At 37.7% G+C, this 15,921-nt stretch overlaps 1 protein-coding gene across 4 annotated transcripts; it reads left to right on the forward strand.

The window, feature by feature from the left end:
- Positions 1–1,256: 1,256 nt before the first annotated feature.
- On the forward strand, positions 1,257–11,076 carry LOC109412925 (B-cell receptor-associated protein 31). 4 transcript variants are annotated; one of them, XM_029857219.2, is made up of 4 exons: positions 1,257–1,452; positions 1,569–1,857; positions 9,967–10,250; positions 10,463–11,076. In XM_029857219.2, the coding sequence occupies exons 2-4, from the start codon at positions 1,611–1,613 to the stop codon at positions 10,640–10,642; spliced, it is 711 nt and encodes a 236-aa protein (XP_029713079.1). In that variant the 5' UTR covers positions 1,257–1,452; positions 1,569–1,610; the 3' UTR covers positions 10,643–11,076. The 4 variants fall into 4 exon arrangements, with proteins under 4 accessions (XP_029713079.1, XP_029713078.1, XP_029713081.1 ...); XM_029857218.2 differs by having other exon boundaries at positions 1,261–1,452; positions 9,967–10,256; XM_029857221.2 differs by having other exon boundaries at positions 1,261–1,452; positions 1,569–1,839.
- The last annotated feature ends 4,845 nt before the right edge of the window (positions 11,077–15,921 follow it).

The raw sequence follows: 15,921 nt of genomic DNA on the forward strand, positions 1-15,921 counted from the left end.
GCGGGTTGTAACGAACAGCAAGAGTGGCTCAGTGGAATCAGTGTTCTTGCTGTCAAATCCCATATAATGGAATAATATACTTTTGAATCTGGTGACGGTGTTATGATTAGTGACTGTCGCGCTAATATCAGAAGCCAGAGGCAGATAATCGCCATATTCTGATTTTTCTTGAGAGGCATAATAAGTTTGCTCTTGAGACATACCAAAAGTTAATTTTTGTTACGCTGTGTAATCGAAGCCATTCAATGGAAAATAGCAACTACCAAGGCAAAATATTAGTTAATTTTGAAGACGAAAAATTGCATTTTTGATGTAAACAAAAGATTTTCTCCTCATCTCACCTAGCACCTCTACAATTGGGGGTCATTCGAATTCTTCTATACACACTCAATCCTGAATTGCCTGTTCAGCACTTTTTTGACGAAAATAGAACAGCAGAACTATTTCGGTAGCTTCGGTAATCGATTTTACTGAGGTTCAGTACACCAACTGTGAAAACCTGGTGCAAAAGGTAAACAATGCAGTATAGCTGTATACAGCTGTTCTATTTTCGTCAAAAAATTACCGAACACGGTATTCAAAATTAAGTGTGTAAGTATAGAATTAGCGTGATGTTAAAATACACATAAATAAAAACAAAAAAAGGATCGCAATCGAGGTTATCTAATGTTATCTTACAACATGATAAGCAGGTGAAAGGGAAGTAAGAACCGCCGATTTTCCTTATCTTATAGGGATGGGCTGCGGATAGGCAAATGTGCCTAAACATATTTTTTCGAAACTAAACACTGAAAAAATAAATCATATATTCAATGGAAAATTTCCATTAGTTTGGCTATATAACTGTTTATTGGATTTTCCGATGAAAATTTCCAAGAAAATTTCTTCGGAAATATCACATGAAATTAATGCGGTATGTGGAAAACATTAGGAAATCACATAGCTTCTATTGGAAAAACACATAACTTCGCAAAATCTATGTGATATTCACATATAATTCAATGGTCACGCATATGAAAACAGTCCATTTGAAAACTTTTTTCAGTGAAAAACATTTCAAAAGCCAGACCAAAAAAATCGGCAGGGGGTTCATTTTTATAGCAAAACAATTTTATGCTTCTGCTACGAGACCCACCAAGTAAAACTGAAAACGTCTAACCCGAAATGTCAAATTCTACCACGCACACAGCGTCACGCACACAACGGGACACGTATCAGTAAATATAAATAAAGACATGACTCACGACGAGAAACACTTTTCTCTCGGATGTCGCACGACAAAAAGCAACCGGCCCAGCTACAACGGAGAACATTCGTCGTCGTCATTTTGAAAAGATAGGAAGCTCTTGTGCCTACAGGTAAACTGGAATCAGCTTGCGAAGAAAAAAAAGTCTGTGTTTTTGCAGCCAATTTCATCATCAAATTGTGATTAATTCGTTCTGCTCGATAACTGTAAGTATTAGAACGCTGTTTTAATTCCCGTTTGATATTAGTCAATAAATGGAAATTGTTTGTAAAAGTGCATAAAACAAACTAAAAATGTCGTCTTGTTCTGTCTCTATTTTTAGAACTACCAGTGCACATAGGAAGAAAATCAATCCCTCGGCAAAATGAGTCTTGTTTGGAGCCTGATCGCTTCCTTCCTCTATGTGGAGATATTCATCGTGCTGATGCTGGTCCTTCCGGTGGCCAGCCCCCAGCGATGGCAACGGTTCTTCAAGAGTCGCTTCCTGGCGATGCTGAGCAGACAAGCACAGACCTATTTCTATCTGCTGCTGTTCGTGTTGGTCCTGTTCCTGCTGGAGGCCATCCGGGAGATGCGAAAGTACTCGCACGTCGGTGAGTTGCATACCGGAGGTAGATATACACTAGCATTCGGTCATTCGGTAGTTGAACAATTGGGTATTGATGGTGAAACATCTTCGACGTCCACGTCAGTCGGTCAGTGATCCGAACAGAGAGTGTTCTCCCATTGCAATAAGTTTTAATTAGTCATGTTGAGCGTAACCACTTCTGACCTTCAACCTCAGTTGAAAATGTTTCAAATCATCAATATGTTTTTGCATGCAAAAATAATAGGTGACAGAATGGATGTAAGCTAGGCTGCTCATGTTCGCATAGTTGACGTAATCACCATCGGCTCGGCAATGTCAGCATACAAAAACTAATATCTTACGCATGTGCATATGTATTTGCGTCCAGTTTTATTCGGTAGAGCACAGGACCTAGCCCTTATAGTTAGATGTCAACGTAAAAAATCTCGAATTTCGTATGATTCATTGTTAAAATTTCAAAAATCTTGAAAACTGTAGTGTCGCATACATTGGCTTCGCGAATATGGGCAGTGGGGTGTAACGTGTAAGCAGGTATCAGGTATCAGTAGGTCGGCTTCAGAGGCACGTTCTCCTCCATTTGGGAAATTTGTGCCATCGCCATGAACACGAGCCTATTCAGAATTTACCAGAGTTAAAGGAAACAAATAAGGAATGGAATAAGTAAAAGGAAAGCAAGGGTATAGGATCGTCATAAACGCAAAAGTGTACCACAATGTGTTAAAACAGCGCCCTGAAAAGGGCACTGTAATAACGCATGAAGCGTAAAGAAAGCATTTTGCTCTCTACCACTGCAAGTTCAGAACAACAGAACATCCTGAATTTTAAAGTTTTTGAAGTCAGTTTCACTCATTAAGTGTTTACCGAGTACTCGAAAACGTAGTTGCTCGAAAACTGGACAGTTAAACGGATGCATAGCTATCACGTACAAATGAATCAGCTTGCTGAATATTGGCCATGTGAAGCTGAATCGGCAGTCAACGCTTTCACCAGCATACTGTAATTCTGCTTTGAAAGATTTGAAAGATTCTTCGCCACCCTTAAAGATGGCTCAGTACAATACAATTTTTTTTGACGACATGTCTCCAAACTATTCCAGTATTGTTTGTGTTGAGTGGCAGCCCAGGTATTAATCTAAAGCTTTATCCAAACACTTAGCTGGCTGGCTCAAGGCCAATGAAGCCATGTGATGGTCCAGTGCGCGCTAACTCATCATTCATTTCATTTCCAGCGATGAAAGAATGGTCAGATACCCATACAAGGTGAACGAACAGCGTTTGCTGAATTCAGCTCCTCGAATTGAGTTCGATAAGCGATAATTAACTTGGACCCAGAGTTGGCCGAAACAAGTGCTTTAATAGCAGCCTGTCTATCTGGTCCGAAGTATATTACTTTGCCCATTACGTGCTGCCGAAGTGTTGATTGCAGTCCGCACATAAGAGCAAAGATTTCGGCCTGAAAAAAAAAAAACAGTGCAGTGTCTACCAAGTGAGTAAGACTGATGAAGCCTCTGCTGACGAGAGTGGACACCAGACCTAGCTCGACCTTCGAGAAGGGAGCCATTACAGTAACATGCAATGCCTTCTGAAATACTTCTCTCCAAATAACCAGGGCCCTGTAGCATAATCGGGCTAATAATATTAGCTACAAGTTACAAGCTACAAGTACCGTGGGGTGCCCTAATTTCGTGCGGGCCCAAACTTCGTTAACTTCTGACACCTGAGAGCATTATTATCTAATTAACAGCGATATCATCCAAACTTTGCCATAACCTCAAAACTGCATTTGATCTCAATACAATTCACAAAAAAAGAAATGAAAAATTTGATTTATGTCAAAGTTTGAAAAATAAATTGCAAATGTATGCAAATAGCAGATGCCATATTCGGAGATACGAGAAAATCAACATTCACGGAAGTGAACAAATATTTCGATCTTTATCAAAGGTAAATATTCCAATTTATGTTTGATTATTTCAATTCATTATGTTCTATTATAATACGTAATAAAATTACTTAAAAATGTTATTTTCTTATTTTGTTTCAACATTTTTGTTGTTGGCGAAATTAGGAACCCACAATTTGTATGGGTCCCTAATTTCGTGCACTCTTTTTCATAACTTTGTTTTAGAGGTTCATGTGTACACAAATGGCTACAAAGCCATCGCATGATTCGGTTATTAATAATAGTTCTAATGACTATTTTAATTGGTTTAAAATTAGCTAGGGACTGCGCATAAACTACGTAGAAAAAAAAAAAATAAACAAATTTATAAATGTGGGAATAATAAGTAAGTTCGGGATGATTTTATTTACCCAAACATAGGGAGTAGTAGCTTACAGCCGCTAGTTTCATTCAAGCAAATCATTGCCGTAAGCCTTATTGCCAGAACACAAATTTGGAAGACGACAGTTTACTAGAACAAACCTCCCGAGGAATGTGCCTTTTAATGGCACATAATAGAAAGGTAAAAAGCTACAATTAAAAAAATGAACTAATTCACATTACTGACCATCAGTAAAGTTAGTGAACATTTGATTCAAATAGCAAACAATATATTGTTTTATTAGGATTTCAATAAAACAGCAAAACAAACGTCAAAAATAATAACCCTTAAAACCAGGGGGAATGATACTTCCTTTGCTAACCGGAAAAATCCGCATTTATCCGTTGCTAACCGTCGTTAACCGCGCCTAACTTCTGATTAGTTAGCAACGGTTAGCGACGGTTAGGGACTGATAAATGCGGATTTTTCGGTTAGAAAAGGATATGTCATTCCCCTTGCTTAAAACTACAGAAGGATTTTGGAAATTTTAATGTAAACATCCGGGACGAACATGGGAAACAGCAAATATTCACTCATATTTCGTCACAGACATCGATTTTATCTACACGTTATGGTTTCATTGATATTGTACGAGTATGCTACGATTTGAAAATTAACATATTTAGGCGAATTCTACGTCTTTTAGAGTGAGCGAAATTTGGACCCATTTTGAACGAAATTTGGAACCCGTGCACGAAATTTGGCACTTTCAAACAAATCAAAACTAATGCTGTAACTATCTTGTATAATGTGAAGTTGCCTAATTTATATTTTTCTTGGGAGCTACAGTGCCAGCATTAAATGTTATCGAAGAAATTAATCTGATATACTTTATGGTAAAATTTCAGTAGTTTATCAAACTTTCAGAATTCTTAAGTGCACGAAATATGGGCACCTCACGGTACTAATATTACAAGTGCTAATAATTTGTGTTGCATAAAGGCTCAATTTTCCACTAATATTATTAGCACTTGTAATATTAGTGACCATGAAAATACAAGTTGTTTTGGTTCATTTACCTGTCAAAATTCATCCGACAGTTCACTATTAATTTGAAATGGCAGTTGATGTTTGTTTATTTCCTGCATTTTCCGCGTAACATCAGGAAATACCTAACTTCATTTATTCCGAAGTTTTGCATTTTTTATACGATACATGAAGAAAAGCATGTGCTGTTTGGATCATTTTCGACCGCTCTGACGAAATATTTTTTAGGCACAAGTACCTAGATTTTTAGTAAAATGTCCCAAAGATTTAATAGTACTAGTTGAAAAACAATGTATAAAGATTTAGCAACATGTATTATGCTTCTTGTTAAAATCCGAATTGATCTGGGATGCAAAAATTGAGCTTTTACCTACTTTTATATGTCGCAACTCGATTCGAGTTAGTGTATGTATATTGTACCCAAGTAACCATATTGCTGAAGTTGTACGTATTGCATATATATAGCGCATATATTGGTATGCACTGTCCTACATTAACCATTGAAGTTGAAGTGGCAAGTGGCGCCACTATTGCTGACTTACGATTATACTGGTATAATCGTAATTCAACAATAGTGGCGCCACTTCCCACTTTAATTCAACTTCAATGGTTTATATAGCGTAATGCATGTAAATATATGTGCGTTATTTATGCAATACGTACAGCTTCAAAAGCGTGGTTACTTGGGTAGCTCTTGATTAGCTTAATGATGCGCAATACAAGCAATTGATTCAAATTTATTTTGCATCTGCAACTTTACCTGTGCTTATGCAGTGACCATAATATATAACTTTACCAAGAACCTCCAATCAAGGATGGGTATTGTAGAAACTTTGGAGAACTTGAGAAACTCAGCAGAAATTATATGTTGGATACAAAGTGTACATCAACGCAATTTTCTCTTCAATGAGTTTCGAACACATATTGCCAAATTTAATCGTCGAAAACTGGAATTAAGGTTGACATGTTAGATAAATAATATCTTTTGAGTTCATCAAAATGGTAAATCGGTATATTCAAAACTAAATATGACTTCTGCAATACTTTAAATCTAACTTGTAAATTATTTTACAAGACCTTTGAGACTTGTAATCAAAAGTACAAGTCATAGCTAATATTTTATACTTGTAGTTTGTTTATGCAACATACACTTGTAAATTCTACTAATAATATTAGTCCAACCGACTTGTAGTATTGGACTTGTAACTTGTACTTGTAGTATTTTTATGCAACAGAAAATTACAAGTTACAAGCTACAAGACTAATATTATTAGTAAAATTTTCATTATGCTACAGGCCCCAGATGTCCACTCTTCCCGGAAAGGTAATTTTGTGGAAAATATCCTATATGGAAAATTACAAGCAATTGTAAGATCACTTGGAGCAAGTACAACTTTGTCCCAATCCACCAAAAGTGGAAACAACGAGGTGTGTGTTGATCTGCGATTCACAGAAGTTTTCTCTAGTAAACTGAGTACCGAAAGGCGGTAAATACAAGTGTGTCAAAAAGAATTTCGAGCGCTGCCGGGGGAGTTGAAGAGAATTATCCAGACATCGCCATTAAGCACTTTGCCCTTTTGTCACCATACAAGACATCCATAGGAAAATATTGGCAGAACAACAATTGTGTAAATCCATTTGTTATACTTCGGCTTTAGACTCCAAGTTTTACCAAAGGTTCGCCGACATTGCCCGAGGGTTATACAAGCTTTCTTGATTCTAAACTCAATGTGAGGTGTCCAGGAAAGCTTGGAATCAAGAATGACTCCAACGTACTTTACTTGTTCAGTTACATCGATTTCAGAATCAAAGAGACGCCAAGGTCGAACGCCATTACGGTTTCGCCTTTCCGCAAAAAAAACAATAGATGTTTTACTGGGATTTAACAAAAGCCAATATTGGCGACACACCCCTTAACTACCTGAAGGGCACTTAACATCAGGTCGAAAAGGGTGCTGGTACACATACTGACTAACAATGTTGGCTGCAAAACCATAAGTAGGAAATCCGCTATTATTGAGTTGCCTCAAAAGCGTATCTGCTACGAGATTCCACAAAAGCGGCGACAAGACTCCTCAAGACTTTGTGGACATCCGCAAACACTTTCCGAATCGCTGCACGACGCAATGTTGAAAAGATATATCGGACCATGACTCCGTGCGGCTTCTAATATGGCATCGAGAGACACGTTGTCAAAGGCACCGTCGATATCTAAGAAAACACTCAAACAAGATTGATTTTAAGCGAATGCCTTCACGATATCGTAAACAATCGTGTGTAAAAGAATCACAGTGGACTTACCAGATTGGTAGGCATGTTGGTTCACATGAAGTGGCACATTGGCCAGATGAACATCATGGATGTGATTATAGGTCTGAAACTCTTTGCTTCTTCATACGGCGCACGAGCCATTTTCGGAATAAACGTTACAGTAATATCCCGCCAAGATTTGGAAATATACCCTGTTGCAAAACTGCAGACAAGTAGTTTTTTTAAAACATGTTTGAAACAATCAAATCTTTTCCGAAGCAAAATAGGATAAATCCCATCTGCTCCAGGAGATTTGAAAGGGGCAAAGCTATTCAGTGTCCACTCAATTGATTCTAAAGTTATAATACTCTGCGCCGAAGCCAGAACCTCATAACTACAAGAAAAGGCATATGCTCATCATCATGGTACACATCCAGGCACTGAATAAACATTCCTAAACTTCCTCATCAGAGGAAGTGAAATCGCCATTTGGCAAACGAAGTTAGTTCACTAGAAAATTCTTAGATTTCGCAAGGATTTTGATTAACCGACTGACTTCACTCAAACTGGAAACATTTGTACAAAGGTTTTTCCAACCGAACCGTTCAGCAGACCGAAGAGCTTCCGAGCCGACCACCAAGTTCCACCAAGGGGTTCCTCTTGTGGTCTTCACGTACCAAGCTACGAAAGCTTCCATTATGAAGGTCGTTGTATTTAGTATCAATGGCATCACTTGGAGTGTCAATGGATGGTGAGTATCCATGAAATTTGGCCGCAATCAAATCAATAAAGAGATCCCAGTTTGTTGACAGGGGATTCCTGAAACGCAATGTTTGCGAAGTAACATTCACGTGTTCAAAAAAGATGTAGCGATGATCAGATAAAGATTCTTCATCTGACACATGTTAATTGGTCAACTCGTGACTAATTCTGCTAGAGCAAAGCGTCATGTCTATCACTTCTTCTCTAGCAGATACTATGATAGTTGGGCGCTTGCCTAATCCAAGATCTGTTTCCATTAAACTGGAGCCTCTCAAGTTAATGTCTGAGCTGCCCAGATGATATTTATGGTGAGCATTAGCATCACTGCCTACAATTAGCGGAAGGTTTTTGAAGTGCAGTATGCGATGACTTGTTTGAAAGCATCCGTAGGGGATGGTTCATCATGCGATAAATAAACCGAACGATAGACGTGTTTACTGTTGAGGATTCCAACTGATACATCAATTGCAATTGCACATACATCTCTGGTGGTTAGTTCACAGATGAGTGTTGCAACGATTGCGTTGTGGACAAGCACACATACTCGAGGCATGGCACGCGAGTTTACCATTTCTTTTTGCTGAATGTAGCAAACACCGGGTTCACAAGGTTTCCTAGATAAAAATCCCCTTTACGAAAGTAAGGTTTCTGAACTAAAGTCACTAGGGCTGTACCATTTTGTATGAGTCTGCGAAGATTGAAAGTTGCTCTTCATTTATGCTAAAAATTGATGTGAGCTATCCTAATCGTAGCCATTACCCAAACTAGACAAGATCACACTCTTTACTATCACTGCACAAAAAAGAGCAGCAGCAATAAAACCAGATCGGTATCGATTGGAAAACGCCAAAGGCGAGGATACACAGAATACACGGTGGTATCGGTGAAAATTTAAGCTAATTAATTAATTAAGCCTCAAGTTTGAGACTAAAGAAAGGCAGCTGATTGTCTCGGAGAAACACAAGGTCTACTGTACCATTGTAGTGGTCCATTCCGATTAGCGTAGTAAAAGGGAATAATGAAGGACGCCCTGGCCCTTCACATGCTCCGTTCGTGATTAGTTTTTTAGACCACTCTTACATATAGCCGCGTAGCAATATGAATAAGGGTTCACCTAACTAGAGGACAGTGGACACTGGAGCAGGCAATCCGTAGTACTATTCTTAGCCAATCGCTACCGACACTACACAGCTATCAAGGCTGATTAGAAAAGAAGTAAATATTGATGATCAACTTCATACGGATCCGAAGTTCAATATAGCAAAATATTTGTTTTTGTCAGCAAACAATCATGCCAAAATTTGAAGCCCGTAACTATCCTAAACACTATGTTGTGCCACAATGGGCCAAAAGTTACTTTTTTACTTAAAATATGAATACAAATGTTTTTTTTTATTATATTGATATCAAATAGGTTTTCATACGGATATGCATTTTAGTTTACTGAATCATGCAGTTTCATCTTTCGTAGATTGTTATAAAAAACTTATTTACTAACTTTTCTGTTGTCCATCGCTTGTGAATTAGGGTCAAGCCTTTTATCAACGTCCTACCTAGTTATCTATGCCTATGATTATATATTTTTCTGTTCAAACTTCTGGTGGTGTGTGCAATTGGTTTCCAGGGCTCTACTATCAGAAACTGTTGCATGGTATTGAATTATGTGATTCATGCTTTTTCGGCGTTTGATCAATTTACTGTCCCATATTACAAAACAGATAATCGAAATAGAATTTAGTAACGCTGTGTTCCGCAAAATCTATCAAAAATCACGTGGAGTAATCAACACGATTCATATCAACTTTCCAGATCCCGCCGCCGAACAGCACCTGAACGTGGGCATGCAGCACAGCATGCGGTTATTCCGCGCCCAGCGTAACTTCTACATTTCCGGCTTTGCCATTTTCCTGTCGCTGGTGATCCGTCGCTTGATTTCGCTCATCACGTCCCAGGCTCAGCTGTTGGCCCAATCGGAAGCCTCGATGAAGCAGGCCCAATCGGCTACCGCCGCCGCTCGCAGTCTGCTCTCCCAGCAGAAGAAGGAAGACGAAGCCGGCGACAAGCCGAAACCCTCCGCTCCATCGGCTGACGAAGTTAGTGTAAGGGCTTTCGGAAATACTAAATTCAAATGGTTGACTTCGGTGTCCAAATTTCAATAAGAAATAATTTATTTTACCGACTTTAGATAAAGCTAAAGGATATTTCGCCACTGAAGTCGATCATTAAATTCATAATTGATAATTTCCTATCTTACTTATCTTTGTGATGAAATAACGCTTTTTTCTTTATCTCCACCCCGATGCAGGCTGACGAACTGAAGAAGCGCGTTGCCGAACTCGAAAGTGAACTGGCCCGCGAACGTAAAGATAAGGAAGCGATGAAGTCACAGTCGGAGAGCCTGAACCGCGAGTACGACCGATTGACCGAGGAGTACAGCAAGCTGCAGAGGAAGATTGCCATCTCCAGCAATGACAAAAGTGACTAAACTTCAGGAGAGAAGTCATTGGAACGATGTTTAGATGTTTAGAGTTGATTTTCATCGTGGGTTTGCCTCCTTTTCGGTAGGGTTCATTTCATAACTATTCACTTATCCATTATATTGACTACTGATATACATTTTCACTATCATTAGAACATCATTTGCTAAACTAGTTCTTAAACCTTTCCAAACCTAGGTTATGACTTAAAACAAGATGTTTGAAATAATGCCTAGTAATCCACGACAAAATTGAAGATTGTATGGGAAAAATAATCTAAGGACTGTGAATAAACTAATCTTATGCACACGTGGATAAGGTTTAACACCATCGATGAGACTTAATGTTCGACATGGCATCTTCATTCTTTCAATAGATGCACGCGTATTTAAATGTTTGGATATTTAATCGTAATAAAGGATGGTTTGTTTAAATAAAATAATAGTTCACTAGTTTAAATGAAGAACATCCTGAGCTATAGCCGAACGAATGAACGCACGGGTTTTCAGCAACACCATGCTGAACCTGAGGGTGTCTGTAAAACGCTTATCATTGTTCCTGGTACACACTATAAGAAACTCAATGATCAATTGGCAACGAAAGCTATCAGCTATTCTACTTCAGATTGGTTAGCCCTAATCTTTTGAAACAGGTGCTTGACTTAGTGCCTTTTCTTCGCGTCAGGAGGCAGCCGTCCTCATCTCTGCAGATTTCGGCTTGCGGCACGAACGCCTTATTTTGAAAGCTTCTGGTAAAAATTCTGAGTTTCTTGTGAACGGCACGGTAGTTCCATTTCCTCGCACTCTGTTTTTTTTTTACAGGCGGCACTTTTTCTCCCAGAAAAGGTGGGTCGGCAGCTTGATTTTCAATGATTGATTAAGCCAATTTGCAAAAAAAACTTATGCTCAAGAACTTTTTTCTGAAACGCCCATTTTCATATAAAGTCGTGGGAAAGTGTTAGGAATGGTAATGGCGAAGAGAATATAGGCGCGGAGAATCAAGCCACGCTGAGGGAAGTTAAGGATGCCATCCACCAGTTCAAAAACAACAAAGCGGCTGGTAAGGACGGTATCGCAGCAGAATTCATCCAGATGGACACGGAAAAGTTGGCCACCTGTCTACACCGGTTGGTAAAGGTCTGGGAAACCGAACAGCTAGGAGAAATGATAATTCGTCCCATCCACAAGAAAAGAGACAATTTAAGGCTCAAATAAGAATCGCGAATTATCCAAAACCGAAACGGCATTTTTCTCCAGCATGACGAAAAAGCGAACAAAACCAGCGTATCCGATTAGGGCTTGTTCACAAATGTCATAACGCTGGAGGGGGAGGGAGGGTGTCCTTCATGGTGTTACAGTTCGAGAAATTTTTTTTTTTTTTTCATATAAACAGTGTTACGAAGGGGTGGGTGGGTAGCGTTATGACATTTGTGAATGAACCCTTATCATAGGTTGATCAGGGGCATAATGGACATCCCTGTTTATGCCGAAACCGTTGACTTTTATGTTAAACATTTAATGCATAAGTGTAAAGAAACAAGCCATTGTTCTATTTTTCAAAAGTACTATTTATATTCCTCCAAAATAACCAAAATATAATTGAAATTGAACTATGTTTTTCATATGTTGAAATTCTTATAATTTTGAAGCAGCATCAAATAAAGTATTACAAGTTTTGGAGTGTGCCCACCATAAAAACAAGTGAATTGTTATCTTATCTACATGTATACGAAGATTTAGCAATGGATGAAGTATTTTATTTTTGATCAGAATTTACTTAAAATAGCAATTTTAATGTTGTACATAAGTGACCCGATTTTGTCAACCCCTTTTCGGAACACATTTTTTGCTCTCTTCAAAAACTGTAACAGTTTGTCAAACTTTTTATCCCTCTATGTTCTGCATCTCAGCAGTAGTTTGATGATAAACATAATAAATTCCATAAAACGTGACCGTATAGCAATGAGAGCAAAAAGTTTGTCATAAAATGGGGCTGACAAAATCGGCTCCTTACTGTAGTCGATTCGTGGCGAAATGTACACTGGAGGAAATTACGAATGGATGTACGCGTTTTGGAGAGTTTGGAAAAAAATCAACCCGATTATTTCAACATAAAGTTTATTTAATTAACTTTGATGTTATGTAAACTTGTCTAAGGTGAAGTATTATATCTGTGGTATTGATCTCCGTAGGCAAATTACTTAACTGGTCGATGTAACCAAAGAATTAGCATAAAATATGCAGGGTGTCGATCATGCCCCGATGGGTGTCCATTTCGCCTCGTTCCTTTCCTGCCAGTCCTGAAGAACACACGGGTTACAATTCATTATTTCTTCACAATAAAGACATTCTACCTGCTGTAAATGATTGAAAGACGTAGGAAACAAGTTAAAGTTGTAAGTCAACTGATAATATGCTAAATTTTACTCTGTTATAAAGGCCCAACGTACTCATTTGCTTTGGGTGTCCAATATGTCCCTGATCCCCCTTATTGACTAAATAAACGTTCGGACATTCTTGTTTTCTTCGATTTGTGGATCATTTAGGAAAAGTGCTTTTTTAGTTTTAGAACGTTTGCCATTCTCAATTGAGCCTTTATTGTGTGACAACTTTCGAGCGATTTTACGCGCCCTTGGCATTTACATGCATTAATTTTCCATACAAATATATATTGAACTAGCTGTCCCGGCAAACTTTGTCTTGCCGTCTTGTGGTGCTTTGACAACTGTTGAGCTCAAAATAGCACCGCACTCTAGATTGGTTTCATTTCGATCGTGTTGATTTCCTTCCCAGCTCATAAAAAATCAGTACTTTATCAATTTTCTTACATTTTTCAGTTCATTTTTGTAACTTTTTATACATATAAACACAGCCACCATTGTGGGGTGTGAATAATGATTAGTGATATTCCCCTTGTGTGCCCTTCCCCTAGTAATCATCGGTGACAGCAATCATCATGCCGAGACAGTGAGTGTGTTGCTGCCTCATTGAGGAGTGGAGCTTTGGCGGAGCCAGTCGCCTGCATTGCGTGGTCCCGTCTCATGCCAAGTGATTCTACTACAGTTTGCTAAGAATGTCGGAAACAGATTGTTATAGTGAGTTGCGTAATATTCACAACCATGAATACGAATCAAACCCTGCATAAGTCATCCTGATCGGTTCACCCGTTCGTAAGTTTTGTTGCCTCAAACGGACTTCAAACTCATTTATATATATATAGATAGATTACCAATCGCGCTAACATTACCCAACTTTGAAATCACTGTTAATATAAATAGGCTCAGTGTACCAGTTATGGCTATACTACCTCAAATTCGCCATAGTTGATTTTCAACCTTTAGTGAGGCAAATCAACAAGAAAAAAAATCGTGAGCAACATATCACGTTCACAACAGATGGTTACAATCATTCAAACTTCACAGATTGCTCAAATTAGGGAAGATTCAAATATTACGTCCATCGTTTTTTGGGATTTCTAGACACACTTCACACTTAACACCAAACACCACTTATTATTATTATTATTATTATTTCATAATGCTGACTGTCAACTTTCTTGTAGCTTTTTGGCACTCCAACAGCACCTCTTTCATTGTTATCACATATCACATCGCAATAAACCAACGTTAACGATTCTAGCTTATGCGAGTTTGTATGCACATGTTAACAAGTTCATTTTTACTTATATGCGATTTAGTTTGTACACTAATGTGAGTTTAACTGACATAATAATAAAAGTACCAAGTCGTATAATCATCGCAGTGCGCAATTATGCGAGTTCAATTGACACTTTGCGAGTCCGCTCGAGCTCTTTTGCGAATAAGTAAAGTTCGTCACAATAAAACATCAGAATATCGTCTACTACGATGTAGTTATGCATTATAAAAGTTAATTTGCACTTTTATATGATTTTACCAGATGCATCGCAATAAGTTCAAAAAATAACATCATATGCGATGAAAATTGTCCCTCAGCCGTATATGTATGCGATAGTGAGTAAAAATAGTACTTTATACGATGTACAGCGTACATCCTTATGCGATTTCTGGTTGTCTGGGTAATCAACCATTTGACATATCGATGACATTCGTCGGTCTTCTTCTTATTTTTGTAGAAATAGTTTTCCTTAGTAATTGATAATTCAGAAAAAGCTGAGGAATTATATTGACAAGTAAACATTTGAGAAGCTCCAAAACTTTGGTTTGATGGTCAAATGAGCAATCATCATTATGTTCAAATAGTTTGTTTGAAAATCAAATGGAGAGTTTTTATGGGAACCTTGAAATATTTACCTACTGGAATAATTTCAGATGATCTTTTACTGGTTTTAACCCTCGAGCGATCGCGCTGTTGTATTTTGCACAACACAAAGAAAAAATTCAGCATTTGGGTAGTACTGCAGTACATACAGGGGATAGCCAAAATGTTTGGGATAGGCAACTTTTTTTCCTCTCGCAAAAATGTTCAACATGCTGTAGTTTTTCATAGAGTGCATCAAAAATTCTCAAATTTTGACTGTTGTTCACCTATTATATGTGCATGGTTGGTACAAATTTGAGCTTGCTTGGTTAATCTTTCGCGAAGTTAGAACCGTTCTGGTAAAACACTATTTTTTAGACAACTTATTTATGAACTGTCATATCTAGAAAACCAGTGAATCGAAATGAATGAAATTTTTACCGTTTATTAACAGTATATTGATACTTGATACGACAATATAAAATGTAACATTTTTCATGATGAGTAAAGTTATACCGGTTCGACATTTTAACCCATATGGAGGAAAACAAGTCAAATTTACAATATCATACAAAAATTACTAAATGTGTTATTCTTTCAATCAAAATAGGCTCTAATTTATCTTATCAGAGATATCTTCAGAACAGAAGCAAAAAATCCTTGGAAAAAAAGTTGCTTATCCCAAACATTTTGGCCACCCCCTGTATGTATGTATGCATCAATTACCTTAATATGTTACATATACCGTATAAGAAATAGATATTTGCGCGTAAAAACACTATAATGTTATAATCCTTGCCTATACATACCATTATGATAAACATTGTATTGTTTGTGTATCGAACTATACTTTTTAGCTAAGTACAGTGTATCAAACAATTGTTCATACAGCAAATTTTTTGTCAAAATATTTTTTCATTCAATGGTTATAACTTTTTTATACGCCAATCAAGAACGCTGAAATTTTGACCAATCATGAATCATATATTATTGCTCCATTGGTGAAATTTTGAGCGAGATTATTTGATCTGATTTCTGAAAGTTATAGA

Source organism: Aedes albopictus, chromosome 3 (genome assembly GCF_035046485.1).
Source record: "Aedes albopictus strain Foshan chromosome 3, AalbF5, whole genome shotgun sequence".
NCBI lineage: Eukaryota > Metazoa > Arthropoda > Insecta > Diptera > Culicidae > Aedes > Aedes albopictus.

Bases quoted from the DNA above. Each gene is read 5' to 3' on its own strand.
- LOC109412925 (XM_029857218.2), top strand. From the start codon at position 1,611: ATGAGTCTTGTTTGGAGCCTGATCGCTTCCTTCCTCTATGTGGAGATA. The intron at 1,858-9,966 runs GTAGATATACAC...TCAACTTTCCAG, and splicing joins CGGTGAGTTGCATACCGGAG to ATCCCGCCGCCGAACAGCAC. The intron at 10,257-10,462 runs GTAAGGGCTTTC...ACCCCGATGCAG, and splicing joins CATCGGCTGACGAAGTTAGT to GCTGACGAACTGAAGAAGCG.